General features: G+C 40.8%; 1 protein-coding gene and 1 long non-coding RNA gene across 2 annotated transcripts; one reads left to right on the forward strand and one right to left on the reverse strand.

Moving 5' to 3' along the window:
• Positions 1-425: 425 nt before the first annotated feature.
• On the reverse strand, positions 426-11,120 carry LOC128458585 (uncharacterized). The gene is made up of 3 exons (XR_008342035.1): positions 10,913-11,120; positions 5,797-5,866; positions 426-2,258 (listed from the first exon to the last, which is right to left on the reverse strand). It is a non-coding gene; the product is annotated as an uncharacterized LOC128458585 (long non-coding RNA).
• Positions 9,504-15,250, forward strand: LOC128458575 (keratin, type II cytoskeletal 8). The gene is made up of 9 exons (XM_053443465.1): positions 9,504-10,027; positions 11,624-11,832; positions 12,383-12,443; positions 12,549-12,644; positions 12,736-12,900; positions 13,123-13,248; positions 13,402-13,622; positions 13,728-13,768; positions 14,117-15,250. The coding sequence occupies exons 1-9, from the start codon at positions 9,590-9,592 to the stop codon at positions 14,698-14,700; spliced, it is 1,941 nt and encodes a 646-aa protein (XP_053299440.1). The 5' UTR covers positions 9,504-9,589; the 3' UTR covers positions 14,701-15,250.
• Positions 15,251-23,844: the final 8,594 nt, after the last annotated feature.

Consider the following 23,844-nt stretch of genomic DNA (forward strand, 5'->3'; position numbering starts at 1 on the left):
TTTTTTCCTTCTGGTCTATTCTTTTAAAGTGTAAAATCATCAAGGAAACATTATCTTCAGCATTATATTGAACTCTTTGTCAGAATTACAGCAATCAAATTTCTACTCAGTCAACAGGGTGTACCGTATTTAACAATGAAACCTGCAGCCTTCAAAGAAAGACCAGGCTTCAACTTCACCCAAAGGGTAGATTGTTAACTGATACCTGAATCAGAAAACAATCGTAAGGAAAGAGAAGCTGCCCTCATTCACACCACACGACGAACTGAACACGTCACTCCTATTGAGGAGTTTGCACAATTAACTTTAAAGCCTTATCTTTGGTGCCCATGAGAACTAGGTTTTACATTTAAGTATGAAAAGATGTTTTCTCTTTTTGTGGATGCTTTGTGAACAACAACAACAAAAAAACAATTAAAGCAGGAGTCATTATTTAATTTCCCATAATTTTTTTCAAAGAAAAGATGTGAACAGTTGTATTATTGTTAAATGATGAATTTCACTGTGTAACAGCTGGTAGAAAAGACAACAGGGGCACACCTGACATTAACATATAGCGTTTGTGGTCCGATCACAAGTGGACCGCTCTGAGTGTGCGTGTTCACACTTGAAATGTGGCCCCATGTCTCGTGCTCGGATTTCAGAACGGATCCCACCTCTGTTATGGCTGTATGTGGTCCTGTGCCGTGTCCCTGTTTTCCTCTCGTCTCTCCTCTAGCTCCACTCTGATCACACCAGTCATTAATGACGTGCACCGGGCCATGGAATTGAGGTTCTAAAATAATACTGTCAGGATCGAAAGGGAGGCTTCCAGTGTGGGGACTTCTGGTTCTGGTGAGCCTAAATCCCAAGGTTCGGCTGTTTTTAAAGTCCTTCTTTTGTTGATTGCTGTCAGTAGTGGTCACTGATCTTACAAGTTTGCCCCATAGGGCCACATAATCATGGGGCTTAACACCTCCTTGCTCCATACAACCAAAACACGTCCATCATTCTTGTTCACGACGACCGAGTTATGTTGTTTTTACCCAGTCGGAGTACACAACACATCTTTCTGCGCTGTGAAAGATTTTACCAATGAAAAAATATATATATATTGCTCATTATGTGGTGAGCAGTGTTATTGTAGCAGTGCTCAAAAAACAAATCAATGAGAAGATAATTTTGGGTTCATAGTGACACTGCAGCGGGACAGGGGACGACAACTGAGTAGGTGGTCCTTCCTTCATGCGGCCCAGCACTCGTTCACCTTGCTAAATGACCTGGACAACCTTCGAATGTCCTGAGTGCTTACGCTCCTTTAGTTAGAGCTGTCCACTTGAGATTGCATTAGAAAAATCACAGGGCCAGAGACAGCAATGCTTATAATTGATTATCCATGTTGCAATCTTCACTGTTAGCTAAGGCTGATGCTGGTTGTTTGCATGTGATAGGAACCTGATGAATCATCATTTCCAAACATCTCTGTTTGGGCCACTCCAGACTCAAACACAACACAGATCTTTCAAACTTATAATGGGCCAGTATAAACAGAAGGGGGATGGCTGTAAACAGTACAGAGTCCCATAGTGAAGTTATTTATTCCCTTATGATCCCGCTTATTGACCCTATAGTGGAAACCATCATTTCAAAATAAACTCAGATGGGGCTGTTTGACAATTGTCGGTATTAGCTGCAAATTTGCATGGCATGTACCCAAATTCCCAACTTGGTCCTTTTCAGAGTTGTATTTTCCTTTGTTATATAACCACGTGCACTGGGGTATACAAGGCAAATGAGAAGAAAGGGGAAATAAGTGATTTGCCTCGGTGTGCTGTGTTCTGACCATGGAAAGGTTTATCTTAGGCTGAAGTTGTGGTCGGAGAGGATTTCCATGCTGGCCCCCAGAGAACTGGGCAATAAAACCAAATGAACCAGCCCCCAGGAGGGAAACAGTACAAGTCTCCAACACCCTCCTGAACTCCAGTACAATCTATAGTTCTCTCCTCCCCTGATCTTACCTCATCCTCATGGTTGATCAAGTTTCACTGTTTCTCACCTCACTTTGCATTTATTCACCAATGTCTTTAGTACTCAATGAGAAGGGAAAACAGCATACGGGAGGTCGCAAGAAGCAGAGGGACCGCCAATGAGTCTGGCATGTGATGAGGACAGGCAGAAGAAGAGGAACCATGAATTAAATCAGTGTGAGTCATGCCTCATGACAGTCCTGTTTGTTTGAACGTTGTGTTGGCAACATTTTGGACCTCGCCCCCAACGACCTGAAAAACAAGAAACAGACAAAAAGAAAGAGGTACTTAACTTGATTAATACATATTACATATTTATGACATATGTACTAGCTTTTCAATGTAAAGGATTTTTGTATTCACATCATGTGTGCATATGGAGATTGTAATGATTCCATACTATTTATTATTTTCCACAAATAAAATCATAACCACACACATCTTCCCCAGATAAGAGAAGACAAAAGTAGTGGTACAGAGGAGAAGCTCGAGTCTGTGAGTCATAGTTACACACAGCAGGAAGCTGCTGGGAACTACCACAGGAGTTTATGTGCCTCACAAATCTTGGACAGCTGTCAGATTATCACTGCTCTCAGCCTGCTGCGACCTTAAATGAACCTCCCTCCCCTTCCTCATTGTCCAGCTTCACTACAGACTGAGAGCTCTCACACACTTGTATACAAAGCTACAAATGTCTGTTTGCAAAGATGCATATTCATACTTGTGTGCACCCTGACAGACGCAGGAAGGAATGTGGATGTGAGTGTAAGTGTGATGCATTCATAATCATTTCCTTATGTCCTTCCCTCCTCTCTCTACTCCCTCATTGATTTACCCAACATCACTGAAAGCCAAACTAAGAGCCAATTGTTTAACTTTTATATGAATCTATTTATATGAATCTATTTTCAAGTTTAATGAACAGGACATTCTGAAAAGTGAAAGGGTCACATATCAGATGTTAGCGAAATGTGTCAACTAAGAGACTTTTTCTCTCTGGGATGTCATGTCCATTTCTAGCACCAAGTTATTTCACATGAAGACTTAATGGTGCAGTGAGTCAGGAACACTGCAGAATAACCTATACTCTCATTTCTCCATGATGAGACGAGATTCATTTAATTTCAGGAAGTAAGACTTTCCGTTTAGGATACACTTTTTAGGTATCTGGATACACTATAAGTCAAATTCCTCTTTTTTAAATATTAAATGTACATGTGCAAATGGAAAAGCAAACAATAGAAAAAGACAGAGAACATAGCTCAGATAAACAGTGTAGGGATCTCCAGACTTTGTATCCCCTGGGGACCTTGAACTTCTGTGGCAAATATCCAACCAGTCCATCCAATAGCTTTCAAGAGATTTCTCCCCAAAGCAAAATCATTTACTATAGAGGAAAGAAACGGAGGATCCCCACAGGCAGAAGTTGAAAAACTTGCATAAAAACGTTTGAGTCCTGCTGGTCTAATGGATGATTAAGTCATCTGTCTTACCACTAGGTGGCTGTGGTCCTCCACAACAGTAAAGCTATCAGTTTCTGTTTAAAGGGGTATATCTTTATAGTCTGAATTATCTCAGTTTTCTTAATTCAGTCCCCAGTTTCAAATCTGCGCCCATTTTTTTTATCCGCAGCTAGATACTTCATCGGGAAATGTCTTTTCACTGTTAGACTTTAATTGTTTTCTAATCTCTCACTGCAGATCAAACCTCAGTTCCAGTAAAGTAGCACTAGTGGTGATGAAAGCAAAAAATCTACTTTCACCAAGAGTATAGAGTTCATCAAACAGGATGAGCCAGGCTGCAATTTATTATATAATGCATACTTTAGACCACACCATGTTAAAGCATTTTTATGTTAGGTTAGACTGGGTTTGGGCCTACAAGAATGCTAGCAGCATGTATAAAATGGAGTTGGCACCTTTTTGTGAAAAAAGAGAAGCTGAAGAGCTGCATGTGGAGCTGTGACTTGCTGAACCCTGCCCTCGGATTCTCATGTGGACCATGATTGTCTATTCAATACTTCAAGATACTTCAGTCCAGACCAAAGTGGTGGACCGACTGACTGAGCAAGGTTGTCATCCTTCCAAAAAGACTTAAGTTTAATGAAGTAGATTTGCTGATGTTCTATGAGACACTATATTTCTATAAGTATATATATATATATATAAATATATATATATATGTGTGTACTATATGTGATGCCACTCCTGTACAGTTTCTCGGGCTGCTCAACATTCACTTCCATCTTCCAGTCAGTAGAGGGTGTGAATCTCAAAGCAAACAAACGTGCACTGTGAGATGCATGTTGCAGTCGGCTCACAACTGCAGTTTCTAACCACGCCTTGCACTCTTTTCTCAGAGTTAACTGCATTTAGTTTGTGTAACACAGTGCTCTAAGTGTAGACTTCATTCATGTGTTGCGGAGGTTATCAGTTTGCACAGGCATCACTGAGTGCAGCATGAGGTCAATTATATAGCTGATATATCTGATAGCTTTAAAGGTAGGTAGGTAGTGTGATAGAAATTTTACTCATTAGGGCAATGATTGATATTGATGTTTTCGAAAGATATCAAATGTTGCACTCATGACTGTTATGTGACATCCTCACTGACGAGGTCACCAAACAAATCACTTAACAGAACAGAGGATTTGTGTTTGTAAACTACTCAAGGGATCTTGAACAGTAGATGCTACATTCCAAAGGTCTGGGAAAGATCAGGTGACAGGATAATGGTCACCTGTTGCTTAACATGAAAGAGGTTGATCGATAACATTTATCTCCTCTCTAGGAGGGGCTTGGAGATGTATAAAGTGTTGCTTTTTCTTGTATGTCATTGCTCATTGTGTGAAACCTATTCCATGGTCTTGTACATTGATGCCCATCTGCAGATGTAGAATAAACTTCCAGAAAGACATTGTAATGAATTGTGCTTGATTATTGAGAAATTCCCATGACAGTAGATAGACAGGTTTGTTGGTAGGTAGGTCATAAAGTAGGCAGGTAGGAGGGAGAGTAGGCAGGTAGGTACAGTAGGTGGGTGGGTAGCTAGGTAGGAAGGTCAGAAGGTGGGTAGTCAAGTAGGTTTGTAGCACTCTTTTCCCAAATTTGTTGACTTTACCTTTACCTGTGGAAACCTGTTGCCCTAAACTAAGTTTTTACCCCAGGTATAACTAAACAGGTCAAGTTTTACAAACAAAAAACGTTAATTAATACAGAGCACATATTCAAGTTTATATTAACCATCTTCACTCAAAATCATTAGTTAACATAAATTATTTCTGAGTTGAATTAAATTATCATTTTAAATTTAAGCAAGATTTCTAAATGCATATACGTCTTGAAAGTTGCCCAATAAAACTTTCCCCTCAATGATGATCTTTATTGAGGCTGAACTGAGATGCAGGGAAGATCCCAGCACAGCACCTTCATGCTCAACAAGGAGCATCCTAATGTCAATATGGTTGGATGAGTCATCATCATCAGAGTCCTTAAATAAGAAGATAATCCCAAGAGCACAATGGCATCTCTCATTAAATTAATATCACAAATGTTAGCAATATAGCCCGAAAAAGTAGTTGTACTTGTGTAAAAAATATCGAACAGTTTGAGCTCAACAATAGAGGACCTATCCAGCCTCAGTGGACTGGGGTACTAACAGAAGGGGAATATTTTGAAAAGTGGCACAATATCTTATTCTCTTAATTGCATGTTTTAAACTATGCCCATATGGTTCATCATTAAGCCTTTACAATACTTTTAGATACGCTTACATCAATTCAGTTACTTACAAGAAGTAGAAGGGAAGAAGTCTGTCGGGGTTGTCACCAAGAATGGATATCAGCTCTCTAAGTTAGATACCTGTAATGACAAGAAATGAATGGTGTATAAACGCACAATTTGGATTCGATTGCACTATTACGAAAGTAGAACTTTCGGTAAACTTTGTCATGACACTGTGATGATCCGTGCGCCCCCTTGAGGTACGATCTGGGCGTGAACTGCCTGTCTGTTCTGCAGGTGGCTGATTGATATGATCTGGAGCCCCTGTGGCCCTTTGTGTGAAGGTTACATAAGCTCTGTCTGCCGACTCAGCTTCTCTCGGCTCCTCTCCACGGGCACATCATGTTCCATTTGGGATCTGTTCTTTTAGGTTGTTCTTCATGTTTTTGTTACACCCGCTGAACATTTGCAGCCACACCCTTCACTCACACCCACCCTGCACCTCTGACATTACTGACTTCCCCATTTCATATGTTAACTCTTGGAACTTGGAATGTCAAATTGGGTTGATATGGTTGATAAATAAAATATACAATACTTTAACTAGTATACTGATGTGTCTACCTTTTTGAGGCGGCCACTTGAGCCGGGACATGACAACATAGGCTGTGAAACAATGCGAGTGCATGATGGGTATGCACCAACCTTGTTCTCTCGTGAGAAATGTGAATAGCTTGCCCAATGTTCCCTCATTTGGATCAAAATATTGTAATAGGACGTGGACTGTGCCCGTCAATGCTTCCATAGAATTTCTGCTTGAGGTTCTTGCCCCACATCCCGTTGAACTCCACGTCCACCTGAACACAAAACTGAGAAAGTTACAGTATTACAACGCTCAAGTAAATCTGCTCAAGTTGTTTCCTTTCCACTCCACCTGTATAGTGTATTCATTTCAATACCATCCTGCAGCTCTACAATCACAGTCATTTGATGTTAAAATTGTGAGCAATTCATTAATGACCCCATCCATTCATCCACAAGCAACTAAAAGGATTAATATCCAACCCAACTTGAACTCCTCTGCAAAACTCCACTATCCCCTTTATGACCATGTCCTTTGAATAGTTAAATGAAACTGATAATGCCATGTATGCTACATACCACAGTGCACCTTTTGAATCTGTATAAACAGTGAGTTTGAGCCCCATAGCACAGGCTACATGCATGCTAACATCATGCAACACATACTAACACTAAGTTCAGCTATTTTTCCTGTACACACACACACAATTTGTATTTGGTGTAACTTTAATTAACACAACTTTTTAAAAACCAACAGTTTTTTTAACTTAAAGTTAATGTCTCGCTGTCGGCAGCCGTCTCTGAGCCCACAGAAAATGTATTGCTTGAGTCAGCTTTACACGATTTCCATTTGGTGTTGATGCTTGCGAACTCACACAGCTCCCATGCAGTCGAGTACCCCTGTCGGACACAGCAGCCACGGGCACCTCAAATGGGATGTGTCCTAACTTGTTACCAGGCAGAAATCCAATAATCCCCTCCCCTCCCTTACAGAAAAGCAACATGTTAGGTAACCTCTGCCTAACATGCTCATTAACACACTGTATGTTACAGCTGAATAATGCAAACATTCAGTAATGACATAATGTTTTACAAAACATTGCAGAATAATTAATTAAAAGTTTATTTAAAATGAATCCGGGCTCAGAAGGTAGGTAGGTAGATAGGTAGGTAGAAAGGTGGTAGCTGGGCACATGAGTAGGTGGATGGGTGGCTAGGTAGGTAGATATATTGGTTGGGAGGTAAGGCAGAAGGTAGGTAGGGACCCAGCCATGTCATAAACATGAAGATGTGTGCAGGAGTGATAACATCTATCCTTTGTATATTTATGCCTCTACTTTTAACCTGCTGTGCACCATGAAGTATCCCACCCTGTCCCCACTAAATGTGCACTCAGTCTGTCGGTGGTTTTGAAAAAGGTTTAGTTCTTATCTTTGCTAATTTTCCTCTCTCATATCCTCCAACAACTAATCTTGCCTCCACCCCTCTTCTCCAGCTTGTAGCATGTATGTGTGTCTCTCGGCACATTCCAAACGTGATGTGTCATATAGCAGCTTCATACAAACCAAAACATCCCCGGCCTCTTAAGAGACTGAAGGCTGGTGGGTGATGTTTTTGTAAATGACCCCCCTCCCACTCCTCATGCACAAATAATGATGAGCTGTCTCATATGGAGTAAAAGCGCTTTTAACCATGTTTCAACCATCAAAGAAGAATAAAGGCAGCTTTGTTCAAAAGTAAGTCGGAGAGAGTGAGTTAGTGAGACGACAAATCTGGCCGACCTGGACTTATATGGTTGCTTCCAAGTTTAGCACAGCAGCATCATTGTGAAGAGTCACGTCACTGCTTGAGGCAAATCAAGAAAAATGCATTTTTGGATTGGTTTAAAAAAGTTCATGTACCTGCTGGTTTTTTTAAATCAAATTTAGTTGCCATGCAGCAGAGAACCCAGTGATTTGGCTCTTTTCATTAGCTGGTAGTTTTTCCCCTAAAACCATTTAAAACTTGGAAAAGAAAAGAATAGAGGTGTTGTGTGAAAACGTTGGAGCCTGAGGAGCCAAGTGGGTGTTTCACGAGTCATGAATCTGTCAACTGTGTCAAGCCAAGGCCGAATCATGATTTCCACAATTTGAGATGATTGTTGAGGTACATGTTTCTTTCACAAATTATCTATCTATCTATCTATCTATCTATCTATCTATCTATCTATCTATCTATCTATCTATCATTCTATCTATCTATCTAGCTATCTATGCAGCTATGCAGCAATGTAGCTATCTATCTTATCTTGTGCAGTCTGAGTATTTGGCTTCATGGGTACGTATCAGTACTTTTATGGCTGTGTAAAACTACTCTTGGCGTCCAATGGAAAATATAAAAGACAAACTCGGTTTGCTCTTTACTCGGCTGATACCGCAGGAATGTTCATCAATAATCTGTGTGTGTGTGTGTGTGTGTGTGTGTGTGTGTGTGTGTGTGTGTGTGTTAGCAGGGTTTGGTCTGCTGATCATAGATCTGGCAAACTGCAAAAGGCAGTATTTTTTTTCTTCCCTTGAAGTCCAAGCTGTAAAGGTCCAATTTACTTGTTTTAACTTTTTTTTAAAAGCTTGTAAAGATAAATAGATAGTGAAATGTATTCAGTGGGTAGAATTGGTTCTCCTATATTTACGAGATTGACAGTCCCTGCCCACAAACATGTTAAGACCGTCCCACAGGGCAACTGCAATTTACTTTGCAATTTATCACATCTGTGAGAACTGTAGCTAAGGAGAGGAGAAGGTCATAAAATCATCTGCTGGTTCATTATACCTCAGGTTTGACTTGCTGTGTGTGCATGTGCCGAGTCTATGTTTTTGTACAACATGGAGGTACATTGTTTGTCTCCCTGATTAAAGTAGAGTGTGTGTCATTATGATATAAAGCATGGAAAATAAAGTTTGCCAAACGTGGTTAATGTGGACAAAACTCAGAGCTTTCCAGTATTTCTGCAGGGGTTTTACAGAAACTGGCACGGTGACTATTATGTAATCCCTTTTTTTTCTTCCACCATGGTTTGTGCGCTGTAAATGTGTAACGTGATGCAATTTTCTTCCCTGACAATCCCTCACCCCCCCATCCTTCACTCCCCTGCCGAGAAAGGCAGCCAATGGCACCTCAGCAGGGTCCCTCCCCTGCTCTGATATATAGCACATTGAGTACCAGGGAGGTTCTATCTGCCTGGCTGTCCTTTTCGCAGCAGAGTCTCTCACCAACTCAGTGCTACAGACTCCCTCTTTAACCATGTCCGTCAGAGCCATGAAGACCACCACTTACTCCACTGCATCTTCTCACAGGGGCCCATCTCAAGGCTTCAGCAGCCAGTCCTACTCTGGCTATGGTGGTGCCAGGCAGAGCAATGCTGTCCGCAGCTCCTACGGGGGAGTGGGCAGCTGTGGTGCCAGTGTGGGTGCCGGGGGGTTTAAGGTGGCCGGTGGGTATGTTGCTGGAGGTGCTTCTCAAAGAGGTGGTGGGGTAGAGTTTGGTTACATGGGATTTGGTGGAGGTATGGGAGGTGGCATGTCCAATGAGCTGGTGGCCCCCATCACATCAGTGACTGTGAACAAGAGCCTGCTGGCGCCCCTGAACCTGGAGATTGACCCCAACATCCAGGCTGTCCGCACCCAGGAGAAGGAGCAGATCAAGGGCCTCAACAACCGCTTCGCCTCCTTCATTGACAAGGTCAGTCCATATTATAGATCAGTGCCACTCTACCAGAAGTCTTTCATATCAATGCCACATGAGGGAAACTGCAACAACCAGCACATATGCATGATGCTTTGTTCTCTACTCACAAACAACTATCAAGCTCAGAGTAAAAAATAACTCAGGAAATGAATGCACTGCAAGCCAAAAAAGCTCAAGGTAAAAGATGGACAAAATTCTCAATGGGGATCTTGTTGAGACAATCCCTAATAAAAACTGTACATTCAGTCCACTAACAGCTAAGCACTGAGATTTCATGTAGGAGAGTGACTACTGAAATGTATTGTCCTCCTAATATGTTAAGATCGTTGGACCCAGATAAGAGGATCAACCTGTCTACACAGTACATGCACGGCTGATTTGAGGAGCAGAAGTATTTTTGCCTGAAGGAAAACTGTGCAGCCACATGTGAGCAATAATCTGCAACAGAGAGGTTCAGAAAGTAGATAAAGGACAGATGTATTCTTGAACATTATGTCATGAATCCACTCTTACACTCTGGTATTGTATTTTTGCAATATGTTTGGGAGTTTTTGAAGTGGATGGTCACAAACTGTACAAACTTTTACAGAAGAAGAGAGGGAGTGGCAGGATGCAGGTTTACATAAGACCAGCGTGGTACATGCACATCAGTGCAGCAAAATAATAATCTGCAAAAAAAAAAATTCAGTACGAATAAGACCTACTTCATGGGCCTGTCACAGTCAAGAAATTCCTTTTCAAGAAATTCCTTTTCAAGAAATTCATTTTCAAGAAATCCATTTTCTTGACTGAAGCATAAATCCTTTTTATACACCCACCATCAGACAGAGATTGCAGAGTTGTCAGAAACATCTTATTCATAGAGAGACAGCAGCTCACCTGTTCTCTCATTGAGATTAATCCGATTCTTCTGTTATCTCTCATGGTTACTCATAAACCATTTCTATTGTTTAGGGGGCTACCAGGAGTGATGCAAGTTAACCTGCAAATCAATCTCAGTCTTAAAACACAGTTCTCTGCCACTCCTCAACACACATGTCTTATTGGTATGACACATGCACACACAGAACTGCATGTCTCTCGTCATGTTTGCCGAGTGGAAGCGGAACCCAACCCAGGGTCAGGGTGCTGAATAGGAAATGCGTAAAGGGGCGCGCCGTGTCACAATTGGGAAACAGTGCCACATTGTGTTGAAACACAGAAGTATGGGTCAGAATTCGGTGAGCAAATATTGATGTGACATCCAGAGGTTTCTGTAGGTCGGAGAAGTTCTGTCAGCTTTCTTCTAGTCCTCTTGTTTCTTTGTCCATGTCTCTAGGCAAACAAAGTGAGGCCATTGTTATTTTCTGAGTCACTCCTGCCCTCTTTGCACTCAATGACACCCTCCATCCTATTTAAAGTACACAGTGTTGAAGTCTTATGTGAAAATAAGAAATATTTATTCAGTATCTGTATCCATTCTTTATTGATGAGACTGTTGAGGTTCATGTCGTCAAACAAATATGAAACTTGGACAATGTCAATGAAGCAAAGTTACAGAGGTGCTCATTTGCCTTTTTCTATACTCTTCACACACCTCTCTCTTTGCAGGTACGTTTCTTGGAGCAGCAGAACAAAATGCTGGAGACCAAGTGGAAACTTCTGCAGGAACAGACCACGTCTCGCTCCAACATCGACACCATGTTCGAAGCTTACATCGCCAACCTGCGCAAGCAGCTCGACAGCATGGGTCATGAAAAAGTCAAGCTGGAATCTGACCTGCATCACATGAAGGACCTGGTCGAGGACTTCAAAACCAAGTGAGTGGAGATGAATCTGAACCAAACATCTAATTTGAAGTAAATGGAAATAACTTGTCTATAGCCTGACCGACAGATTTAGACGATTACAACATAAATATTCAGCCATTATAAATTTGAAAGATTTTTGATCTTCAGTAGGTTCTTTTACACAAACATGAACTAAAAAACACCTACCCCACTGATACAAACTTGACAAGATTATTTTACAATGTAAAATTGTACTTTTCTGTACTCTCTGGTGGACAAACTATGTAATGAAGATACAGTTTCTAAGTTTCTCAAAACCTAATTTACCATTTGTCTGCTGGAATTTAATGTAACTTATTGGTTTGCTTATAGACAGATACTGATATATCTGCAATAAAAAGGTAATACCAGTCTAACAATTAAGCATTCTTTGGTTTAAATATTTGAGTCAGTGTAGATGCCACATTCATGCATTCCATTGTCTTGATATTTATATTTACCAAGGGTTATATTCAAATTCAAGAAAAGGTACTTTCTGATGCCTTGACTTTTGTAATAATAAAAAAATTCTGTTTTCCAGGTATGAAGATGAGATTAACAAGCGCAATGAATGTGAGAACAACTTTGTCCTCATGAAAAAGGTCTGTTCTGATCCTTGATCTTGTAATAATATGATGAGTCTTTGAGCACGATGAGCCCACACAATGGCAACTTTCCTCTCAGTGTCGTCTCTCTTTCCTCTGCAGGATACAGATGCAGCCTACGTGATTAAGACGGACCTGGAAGCCAAACTGGACGGGCTCTCTGATAAGATTGACTTCTTGAGGCAGATCTACAACGCAGTAATAACTTACACTTACTTTGATTCTTAAAATCTTCCAAAATCTGTCTTTGCATGTCTGTTCATCTTCGGTACATGTTTTCCTATGTTAGGAAATCAGTGAGCTCCAGGGCCAGATCAAGGACACATCCGTTGTGGTCGAGATGGACAACACCCGTTACCTTGACATGGACGCCATTGTCGCTGAGGTGCGCGCCCAGTATGAGGATATCGCAAACCGCAGCAGAGCAGAAGCTGAGTCGTGGTACCAGACCAAGGTGAGACCTGATCCCCACTACCACAGCATGCTGTTGGTCGATCTGGCTGCTGTAGACAGCCCTCTTTTGTCTTTTCTTCTTCAGCCCCCTTGGCAAGAACTTACTGCAACTTTTTTTCTCATTTCTCGAAAGTCTCATGTGAACAGAAACTAAACTAAAAGATACCCAAGTTATAATGATGCCTTTTCATGTGTTAGCCTGACTTGTTCCTTTCTGTACCAGTACACAGAGATGCAGCACTCAGCCAGCCAACATGGTGACGACGTGAAGTCAACAAAGGCGGAGATCGCTGAAATTAACCGCCGGATAATGAGGCTCCAGTCTGAAATTGAAATGGTTAAAGCACAAGTGAGGAACGCAGATTTCAGTTTCATATATTTAGACATGTTTCACAGTAAAGGGGCCTTGTTAGATAACTTTTGTTATTTCTGAATGTGTTAGAAAAACATGTCCTAATAAGGACATTACATCCAACTTCAATTTTTCCATCTCCACTCTTAGAGAATCAATTTGGAAGCTCAGATCACAGAGGCCGAGGAGCGTGGTGAGCTGGCAGTGAAGGATGCTAAACTCCGCATGAGAGAGCTAGAGGAGGCTCTGCAGAGAGCCAAGCAGGACATGACCAATCAAGTCCGCCAGTACCAGGAACTGATGAATGTGAAGCTGGCCCTGGACATTGAGATCGCCACCTACAGGAAGCTGCTGGAAGGAGAGGAGGACAGGTAAGATGTCTCGGTCAGAGCAAGTAATGAAAACGGCATCTTTTGTTTTTCACTTTGTCTCATGGTATTTAGCTTTTTCTTGTCTCGCTCTATTTGTCTCCACAGGTTAGCAACAGGAATCAAGATCAATGTAGCAAAACAGACATGTAAGTGGTGTTTCACAGATGTTTTTGCCATTTTATAGAATAAAAACTTATGAAAAACTGAAAAAAGAAGACTGTGATGTGATATCCACGTGTAAAGAGGCGTGCGTTAGAAGGAAATCAAAAAGAGCTATGGTGCATTCGAAGGGCAAGTCCAGTTTATGGGAGTAAACATAATGTACATGTAATGTGTCAGTGGCCATATTATTTCTGACATTAGAAAACTTCCCCAGAGCCTTTGCAGATACAAAAATATATAAAATAAGTTCTAATGTGCAGACAATTACATTTAAATATCATCTCTATTGGCACCTTTTTTTAAATGTCCATGCTAATCTTTACCTTTTGCAGCTGTGAACTACAGTGCCTATGGCCAAGAGAGCTACCGCACCCCAGTGTACACCAGCAGCTCCTTTGGAGGAGTCAAAGCCAGCAGCTCCTTTGGAGGAGTCAATGCCAGCAGCTCCTTTGGAGGAGTCAAAGCCAGCAGCTCCTTTGGAGGAGTCAATGCCAGCAGCTCCTTTGGAGGAGTCAATGCCAGCAGCTCCTTTGGAGGAGTCAATGCCAGCAGCTCCTTTGGAGGAGTCACAGCCAGCAGTGGTTCCATCACTTCCCTGGAGGGAGGAGCGGTGAAGAGCACCACGATCACCAAGACAGAAACCGTGGTGATCAAGACAGAGGTGGAGGAGAAGAAGACAGAGGTGGAGGAGAAGAAGACAGAGGTGGAGGAGAAGAAGACAGAGGTGGAGGAGAAGAAGGAGGAGCAGGCGGTGATCGAGGAGCGGGTTACAGTTGAGCAGAAGGAGCAGGAACATGTGCAGGAAGAGCCTGAGGCTGAGCCTGAAGCTGTGGCTGTAGCTGAGGCTGAGGCTGTAGCTGAGGCTGAGGCTGTAGCTGAGGCTGAGGCTGTAGCTGAGGCTGAGGCTGATGAGTGATGAGCTCTGGTTTACTGTTTTTGTCCTTGGTTGTTAAGAATAAACACTGCTTTTTCTTCCAGTTTTTTAATTGTAGATTCACCAAAGTGCCTTCACACAATACACAGACACAACTTTCTGTCAGATAATTTGATGAAGAGATGATACCTGATGAGATTTTATTCTGGTCTCTGGAAACTTGTGAAGGCTGAGAAATTCTGTATGTGTGCGTTTTATTATTGTAACTGTGGTCCTGCTGCACCACACATGTTTAGCCAACAGGTGGCAGTGCTGTATGTCTTTTCCTCTGCTGTTTCCTTTAATGTTTGACGAACAGGTAGCACTGTAAAAACTGTTATTCAAATTAAATCAAATTTAATTTGAGCACTTTGGAGTAAAATAAAACATCACCATGCTAAACTCCTAAAACTTATGTATGCAAACAGTAACATACAAATAAAATGCTCTTCATGACTTTTTACTTAGAAATACTTTTGTAGTCTTTCAGTGTGCTGCTGCTGCACCACCTGGGGTCCTATTTGGTCGACAATAAATCTTCTTTAAAAAGTAATTTCCATTGTGGTCTTCTGTATTTTGAAGTTAAATTTCCACGAACATTGAAATATTTCAAGTACTTAAACACTTAATGAGGAAATGTGCAACAGCCCATTTGCAGAAAAATATTAAAAGGATACATTCAAAGATCATTATCAGCCTGAGATAATTTTTTATGTGGGTTTTCTACTAGGTCAAAACACACATCCGCATGAAAATAGATTTTACTTTTAAAATAGTTCTAAAAAGAAACTTAACTTAATGGAAAGATGATTTTCCACTCATCAACGTTTGCTCTGGAACACCCGACAAGTCTCACGCTGCCTCGGTCTATAGGTACATGCTCCAGGACTTTCTCTTGAACAGCTGGACATAATTCAAAGGTCATGCATTCTTAAAAAATGTCAGGACATTTTGTTTTCTTAAGCACACACAAAACAAACCAATCCAACTTTTAGTTAAACCCAACCAGGCAAGAACTGTATGCAGGAGTTTGTTTGAGGACCAAATGAGGAATATGTGATTTATAGAGTTATGCTATGTTTTTTTTTTTTGACAGTGAATTCTTTCTTTAAGGGCCCTTTCTGCCCTGGAGGAACAGGTTTGAACATGAATAATGGGTGGTGGTGCCGCACCCAAGGTAGTGCAAGGGCTTTTGAAGTAATAGACAGAAACCTGCAGAAATTCCGCCCAACGTTCATTGCTTTCAACAGATGTCTGGCGGCTGACGTTCACCTGAGCATGACTCGGGTCTGATCACCTATATGACATATACATATAATTAACTAATATAATATATATAATAATATTCTGTTTATAACCATAGAAGTGTTCTTGACAATAGGTGACCTGTGGTGACAGTGAAGCTGAAAACCTTGCCTATGGTATCAGCATGCTCAACATTTCTGTACAGGTTGAGCAGTAAAAGCTGTGGTGACCTACTCTGACTCTGCTTTGACGGAATTACAAATATTACTGCATAAAAAATCCATCAAAATGTTAATTGTTAAAAACATTTACTATTATTGTGTATCATGTCAATGTTGGAGCACCTGTGTAAATTTATAGGTCATCATATGTTTGAGCTTCTTCTGCAAAAGCATTACAGTCATCAGATAAATCCATTATCCATTATTTCGGCCCAGTCCAAAATTCCCTCCCTTGGCCCGACCCCTAGTTATGAAGTCCCCTTCGCTGATGGTGTCCCCCTCCAAACGGAGCCACAACAGACAGGGCTAGAAAAATCTTCACCTAGGAATTGCTCGTTAAATCATCAGCAGCCAACGTTATTTAATACAGTGACAAACAATATCATACAATATAACATTATTATATTAACAACAGTTATCAACCAACATTATAATAGTGACACGCCTGACAACTGCAGGTCAGACGGGACGGATTGATCAGTACACAGACAGTCAGTGTGTTATTTTATTATTTATTATTTTATTTCAAAGTAACTTTATTTCTGTGCTAGAAGCTCCTGCCCCGCACTGAAAACTTCATATTCGTTAATGTCACTCAGATTGTTTATGTTTACATGCTTGTTTTGACATTTGATTGTTTGTGTTGGTGTGGAACATGCTCAGCTGCTGGTACTGTAACGCAGACATTTCCATGCTGCCAGTAGGTCAGCTGTTTATAATAGTTGCACATTCACTCATCATAACATTGCAGGTGTTCATTCACTGACAGTTTTACACAGAGGTGTCAAGTAACGAAGTACAAATACTTCGTTTCCTTACTTAAGTAGAAATTTTTGGTATCTATACTTTACTGGAGTATTTATTTTTCAGACGACTTTTTACTTCTACTCCTTACATTTTCACGCAAATATCTGTACTTTCTACTCCTTACATTTTAAAAATAGCCTCGTTACTCTTATTTAATTTTGGCTTGTTTTCATTCCGGTTTGTCATTGTTCAAAAACACATACACAAAAGATTTTAGATTTTACTTTTGCTTTTGCTTTTGATTGCGTAAACATACTCAGTCTCGACAAAACTGTACGAGATAGGGATTAAAGTAACACTGTATTTGTTAACCTCAAAATAACTTCCTTAAGATACGTTTTTGGATTCAGGAGAATGGTGCTGCTATGATTCCCACTCCCCACCCTGAAAATCTTGTGTTGCTCGATTTAACCTTAGTGAGCAGAGAGGATCTCCTGTGAGAGGTGTGTAACTGACTGATAGACGCAGCAGAATCAGGCTCAGCAAGTTTAAGAGAAATGCTGCAGTGTAGATCAGTTAACAAGATCGAACAGTCATTAAAATCTAGATTTATCTCCAATACTCAGCAAGCAAACTTCCAGTATACGTAGACACTGTATTAAAATTAAACCCCCCTCGAACGAGGAGAGTTTGAGTTGGGTGCCCGCTGCATGCGCGGGATGACGGCCAGGCCGAGGCCGCCACACAGCCGTACTGGAGGGTTCCGAAAAAGAGGAGAGCGAAGCCAGAGCTGTGGCGTGCGGCACCGTCCTCGCAGCATCCGTCATCCTCCCGCCTCCGCTGACAGGTCCGTCGGCCATCGGAGCAGCCCGGCAAAGGCGCACGGAGGTGGGTGGAAAAGCGGAGAAGGAGGCACCGCACGGTCGTGGACAGTGCTCAGACAAAGTGGAGGAGACAGAAAAATGCTGTATGTGAGAGCGGGGTAATGTGAGACTTTTTTTACATTTGCTCCCCTCTAGGCGAGCTAAAATGATATATCAGTAAAATTTAACATTTCCCATTAATTCAGGATGTTTTCTAGCAATGGAAATGATCAGAATGTCTTCAGGACAAAGGGCAGTGAAAATATGATTGTTTTAAAAAAAGTGGTCTTGTGTCTCACTTTACCCTGGCTACGGGGTAAAGTGAGACACTTACTTTTTCCATTTTAAAACTACCAAAACAACACATGTTGTAATAGTTAAAATCCCGACAGCTAGATTGACAACCACACATTCCAAAACTAATATCGGACTAGTAACAGAATCATGGGGATTGGTCAATTAAGCAAATTTATGATTATTATGATTCATGTGATCTCTTGCACACCCTAGCTTACCTGCACATTGTTGCTCTGTCCAATCGGCAGGGACAGGGATATTGTTTTTCTCTGCGTATTCAAATCCCAGTTCACGGCACTTAACTGGAGCAAGGCCATGGAACTGGTCAGCTAGTTGTTTGAAGTGTTTGGCAAGCTCCTCCTCCATCTCATCTGTGAATATTCTCTGTACCTCAGCTACTGCACCCCAGGCTACTGATTTTACTTTCCCTTTCTCTTTTTTCTTTAGGAATCTTTTGAGGGTTGTCTTGTCAATATTTCTATCCCTTCCAGCTTTTCTTAAGGACTTCTTTCCTTGCATGACCTCAGCGGCTGCACTCTCCATCTCTGCGAGGGGTGTTTGGCCCCAGGTTGTCTTCCTGGTGTAGTTTCTTGTCATGATGGCTTTTCTACAATGTTTATGACATTAAAAATAAAATATATATAATGTAATATAACACTAGAATATGTTTAAAGCTAAACTTAACTTGTGCTTCATGGTGGGGTAAAGTGAGACACTGTCTCACAACATTTGTCCCACTTTACCCCACAGCCACCGTTTTAGAAAAAACATCTCTTAGCAATTCAGGCTAATCTTCAGCTAGCATCAATCACATGGTTTTATATGTTGGAAGTTCACCAACATGTATGATATAAGTTTTTCTACCTGATTCAATTTGTTTTGACACAACAGTTGATTAAGTTCAGAGCAAGAAAATTTACTTTTACATGCAAAAAACAAATTTTTGTGAAAAAACATACTTTCCACAGCACCAGCATTAACTTCTCCTTCATGGCAAGGGGGGAATGGGAGTGGCTTGAAAACATAATGTTCACATGACCGACCACAAATGTGTTCCGTTGCCTAGATACAGGGGGTGTCTCACATTTCCCGATGTCCCACATTACCCCGCTCTCCCCTACCGGTAATGATCCTTCCACAGGTTCACCTACGGAAACCTTGTTATGACTTTTACTTCCTCTAGATAGTCAAGTTTGATCGTCTTCTCGGCGCTCCGCCAGGGCCGTTACCGACTCCGGCGGGGCCGATCCGAGGACCTCACTAAACCATTCAATCGGTAGTAGCGACGGGCGGTGTGTACAAAGGGCAGGGCCTCAGAAGCCTGTGAAAGACTGTTTAGTGTTGCAGGGCTCATCTTCAGTTCAGGTAGAGCATGCATAGGCTCAAATAACTTTGAGAACCTGCTGCTTTTGCGGCTGAACAAAGCCTATCGGTAGTGTTGTTGTACATACAGGTTTAGCACAAAGGTCTCAAGGTCTCTTTCAATAAAGGTTATTGATAACATTCCACTGAAGTTTGACTTTTTGCACTATTACATTACTTATTGGCAACTAGTTATTATGTCTTCCGCTCCATGAAACGCATGTAAATGCTCAGTAGTACACATATGGTACTTTAATGTATTTACATAAAAAAATTCCCCTTACATTACTTTTACTTTTATACTTTAAGTAGTTTTGAAACCAGTACTTTTATACTTTTACTGAAGTAAAAAGCTTGAGTTGATACTTCAACTTCTACAGAAGTATTTTTAAACCCTAGTATCTATACTTCTACTTGAGTAATGAATGGGAATACTTTTGACACCTCTGGTTTTACTGTCTGCACAGAGGAGGCTCTGCAGATGACACCGAACCAGGATCTCTTTGGCTCTGCTGAACGAATGAGAACCATTGAGCCCTGATCTTGCTTTAACATGAAGCACTGATAATGCTGCAGGCCTTTGTGTTGAAAAACTTAAAAAGGCTAAACAATTTCATATTATGTTGTGCTATTTCTACTTTAAATTGCATTGTTTATATAAAGAAACTTGCCTTACCTAACAAATAAATGCTGTAGGGGAAAAGCTTACAGATATTTGAGTGCAGGGAGTGAGGACATGTTGAAAAGAGTAAAACAAATGAATGTTCTTGGCTGCATTCCTGTTTGATTGATTGATTGATGGGAGGCCACATGAACCCTCAGTCAACATTCGAAATCCCAGGGTCCACAATGTATCTTGCCGTGAGTTTTAACTTAAAGTTATGTAACATACACAATAAGCCTCTGTCTAATATAGTATGGTTGACTTCCCCATGGTGTTCTGCAGAGTAAAGATGTTCACACCTCAATGAGAAAAGAAAATCTAGTAATGCTCTTCCCTCAGTCTTCTGCCTGCAGGCGACTGCGGTAACACTGCACCTGTCCTTGTGTGTAAGTGCGTCTGTGTGTGTGTGCGTGCGTGGGTGAATGCGTGTGTGTATGTCTCAGTGTATGTGTGAGTGTAGATGTGTGTGTGTGTGCATGCGTGTGTGTGCATGTCTGTCAGTGTGCGCGTGTAAGTGTGCGCAGGCCACATGTTAGTGATCATAGTTACTTGGAAGACTCTTCAGCACTAATAAATTAAAACTCAAACAATGCTTCTGGTTTGTTGATGCAGGCTTATGTGTGTGTGTTGGCACAGTGAACACTGAGCTGGAAGTGAGTCAGATCATGAGCTCATGGGAAAGAAACTTTTGTTTCAACAAGTGTATTAAATCGTCTGAAGCCAGGCGCTTCACAACTTTCCTCACTGTGTACATTAACAAATGTCAATCCTATCCTCAAGTTATTCTTCATTCAACTTCACTGCCAATAAAAAGACACATTGACTTGCATAAACTATTAGTGTTTGTTGTCCCACCAGGTTTTCAGGCAATCATGTAAACTCAGTCTGATTTAATAGCCTCTGAACACTGAAACTACACCAGCGGCAACACGTTTATTCACTGCATCAATTTGTCTAATCCAGGATTTGTCTATACAGGGCTTAATATATAAACGGTACAAGACTGACAAGTGTTTTCACACCATGAAACAGAAAAAGACTTTGCTCTCTCAACTTGACAAACTGGTCTGAATTCCTCTGCTGGGTTAGAGCGAAAGTGACCGATGGCTGGAGGATTAAAATCAGTGGAGTATTTAGCGTTGTGATTCCTGCTAAAGGTGTGCCCATTTTTCTGTAGTAAAACCAACAAAAACAACAGATGTTGCTTTCTGAAAATGTCATTCTCTTCAGATTGTGCACGACAATCATATCTCATTGGAAAATAAATAAATAAATAGAAATAAATATATAAAATGATGAGAATTAATTAAATGAACAGTATAGTAATATTTTAGAGTTACAGCTAATATAAAACCATCTATAAATGCTTGAAAAGCATTGAGGAATGTATGCTTCATAAAAGTAAAGTTCATGACAAAATTGTTATATTAGATGACATTGATTGTACAGATGTACCAGAAAAACTGGCCACTGAGTGCACATCCAAAGCTGTCACCGAGTTCACAGGTTGCATAATATAATGATACAACTGCAGAATTGGTTTGGCGTTAAAGTTTTTTTAAAATTGTACTCAAAACACCCTGACAGGTACAGCCTCCTTCAGAATAAAGGCCACATGATGAGTACTGTCCCTCTAGGGTGGTGTAGAACTGTTCTGAATAATAATTTTAGTAGAGACGAAATCTAAAATTTTGGTGTCCTGGTGACTGTCCACGGTCACTGTAAAAGGAAATCTGTAATTCAGAAAAAGGATTCATCTGCTGAAGCAACTCTATTTAATTTTTACCAAGCAGCAGCGCCCTCTACAGCCACACGTGGTGATTCAGGTTTGCATGTTTATCAGGAGCTCTGATGACTGAACAGAGGATAGTACCCATGAGCTAACACTGCAACTAATAAACCAAACTCTATTTAGAGGTCTACGTATACTGGAAGTTTGCTTGCTGAGTATTGGAGATAAATCTAGATTTTAATGACTGTTCGATCTTGTTAACTGATCTACACTGCAGCATTTCTCTTAAACTTGCTGAGCCTGATTCTGCTGCGTCTATCAGTCAGTTACACACCTCTCACAGGAGATCCTCTCTGCTCACTAAGGTTAAATCGAGCAACACAAGATTTTCAGGGTGGGGAGTGGGAATCATAGCAGCACCATTCTCCTGAATCCAAAAACGTATCTTAAGGAAGTTCTTTTAAGGTTAACAAATACAGTGTTACTTTAATCCCTATCTCGTACAGTTTTGTCTAGACTGAGTATGTTTACGCAATCAAAAGCAAAAGCAAAAGTAAAATCTAAAATCAAATTCAAACATTGGACTAAGAAAGTTAGAGATCTTTCTTGACTGGACCACCCCTTCTCAAATATGCCATATACAACATGTTTTGTGATCTTATTCTATCTGTAAGATGAGTTCTTAAGTACTTTCAAGAGCATCTTCGATCCTCAATTATTCATACAACACATTAAACATTAAAGAGCATGTGATGTAATAGTCAGCCAGACTCCATCACAAAATAGTATCTGTTCTTCTTGGTTTTTGCATCCGTCAAATCAGAAACGAAACCCTACCTGGAAGGAAACGTACCAATGTGTTTTATTAGTGAGGCTTAGGAGCCATTCAAATAGAAAACACTGGAATATGTAGTGCAGCTGATAAAACAGCAAAAGGAATGTCAAAGTCAATAGATGCACTATGGCAACAAGAGCAATACAAAAGGCAATAGATATGAAAAGTAAAACAGGTCAGAAAGACATCCACTATCACATAAAAACATGCAACTATCAGGTCATTCATCGGCCCCACCGAAGTACCACATCAAGTAAGGCAGGTCCTACAGGTCCCCCTGTTTTTACGACTTGTCAGTGGAGTTACCTGGTTTAGTAATGCTATCTGTCTGTCTCCTCTCAAAGTGACTGACAGGGAAGTTCAGCCCCAGGGTATCTCCTGAGGGAAGGTGTCGAAACACGTTTTGTCGAATTTACTGCATATCCCGGGGCCAGCAGCTTGGGTCAGCTGCCAGCTGGTCCTGTTTGGTTCCAGTTTTGTATCTAAGCTATGATCTGACAGGGCGGATCTGCCCTGAGCACTGGGTGTGTAGCTCGAGCTGGTAGATCGTATCGAACCACATGGAGGTTACTTGGAATCACAAGAAATTACTATATTGATTAAATGGATTGATCAACTGTCATTCCTCCGGTATGATGATGCCACAGTGGACAAGTCATATCATATCTTTGTTCTTCATATTTTTTTCCTTTTTAGTCCCTCATGTCTTAGAAATTAGATTTTTGTTGTATTGCAGCATACATGTTTCCTTGGTGTCAAATATTTTCTCTGTTCAATTTTATGCCAACAGAAAACGCTCTCTCAACAAAAGCTGTTGTGTTAAAATGACAGCAGGTGACATTAATAATACACTGAGAGTGACACTGCAGGGTGCAGCCCAGTCATTGCTGCAGGTAACAGGGCCACTGATGTTTACTGGCCTGAACATGCTATGAAAGCTGTGCACAGAACTAAACAACTCTTGGTTTGTCCATTTTGTGATCAATATATATTTATATCTAAATCACTCAAATAGAGAAAATCTTTTACTAGCACCTATTTTTTACACATAACTTTTACTGTAAAGAATTCAGGGGTGTGTCAACCTGAAGGTTTTCATGTAAAAACTGATAGATTTATTTTTACACAATTCCATGATTCGTTTTAAAAATGCACCAAGAAATTAAACCCAGTATTTTGTT

This window comes from Pleuronectes platessa, chromosome 2 (assembly GCF_947347685.1).
Source record: "Pleuronectes platessa chromosome 2, fPlePla1.1, whole genome shotgun sequence".
Lineage (NCBI taxonomy): Eukaryota > Metazoa > Chordata > Actinopteri > Pleuronectiformes > Pleuronectidae > Pleuronectes > Pleuronectes platessa.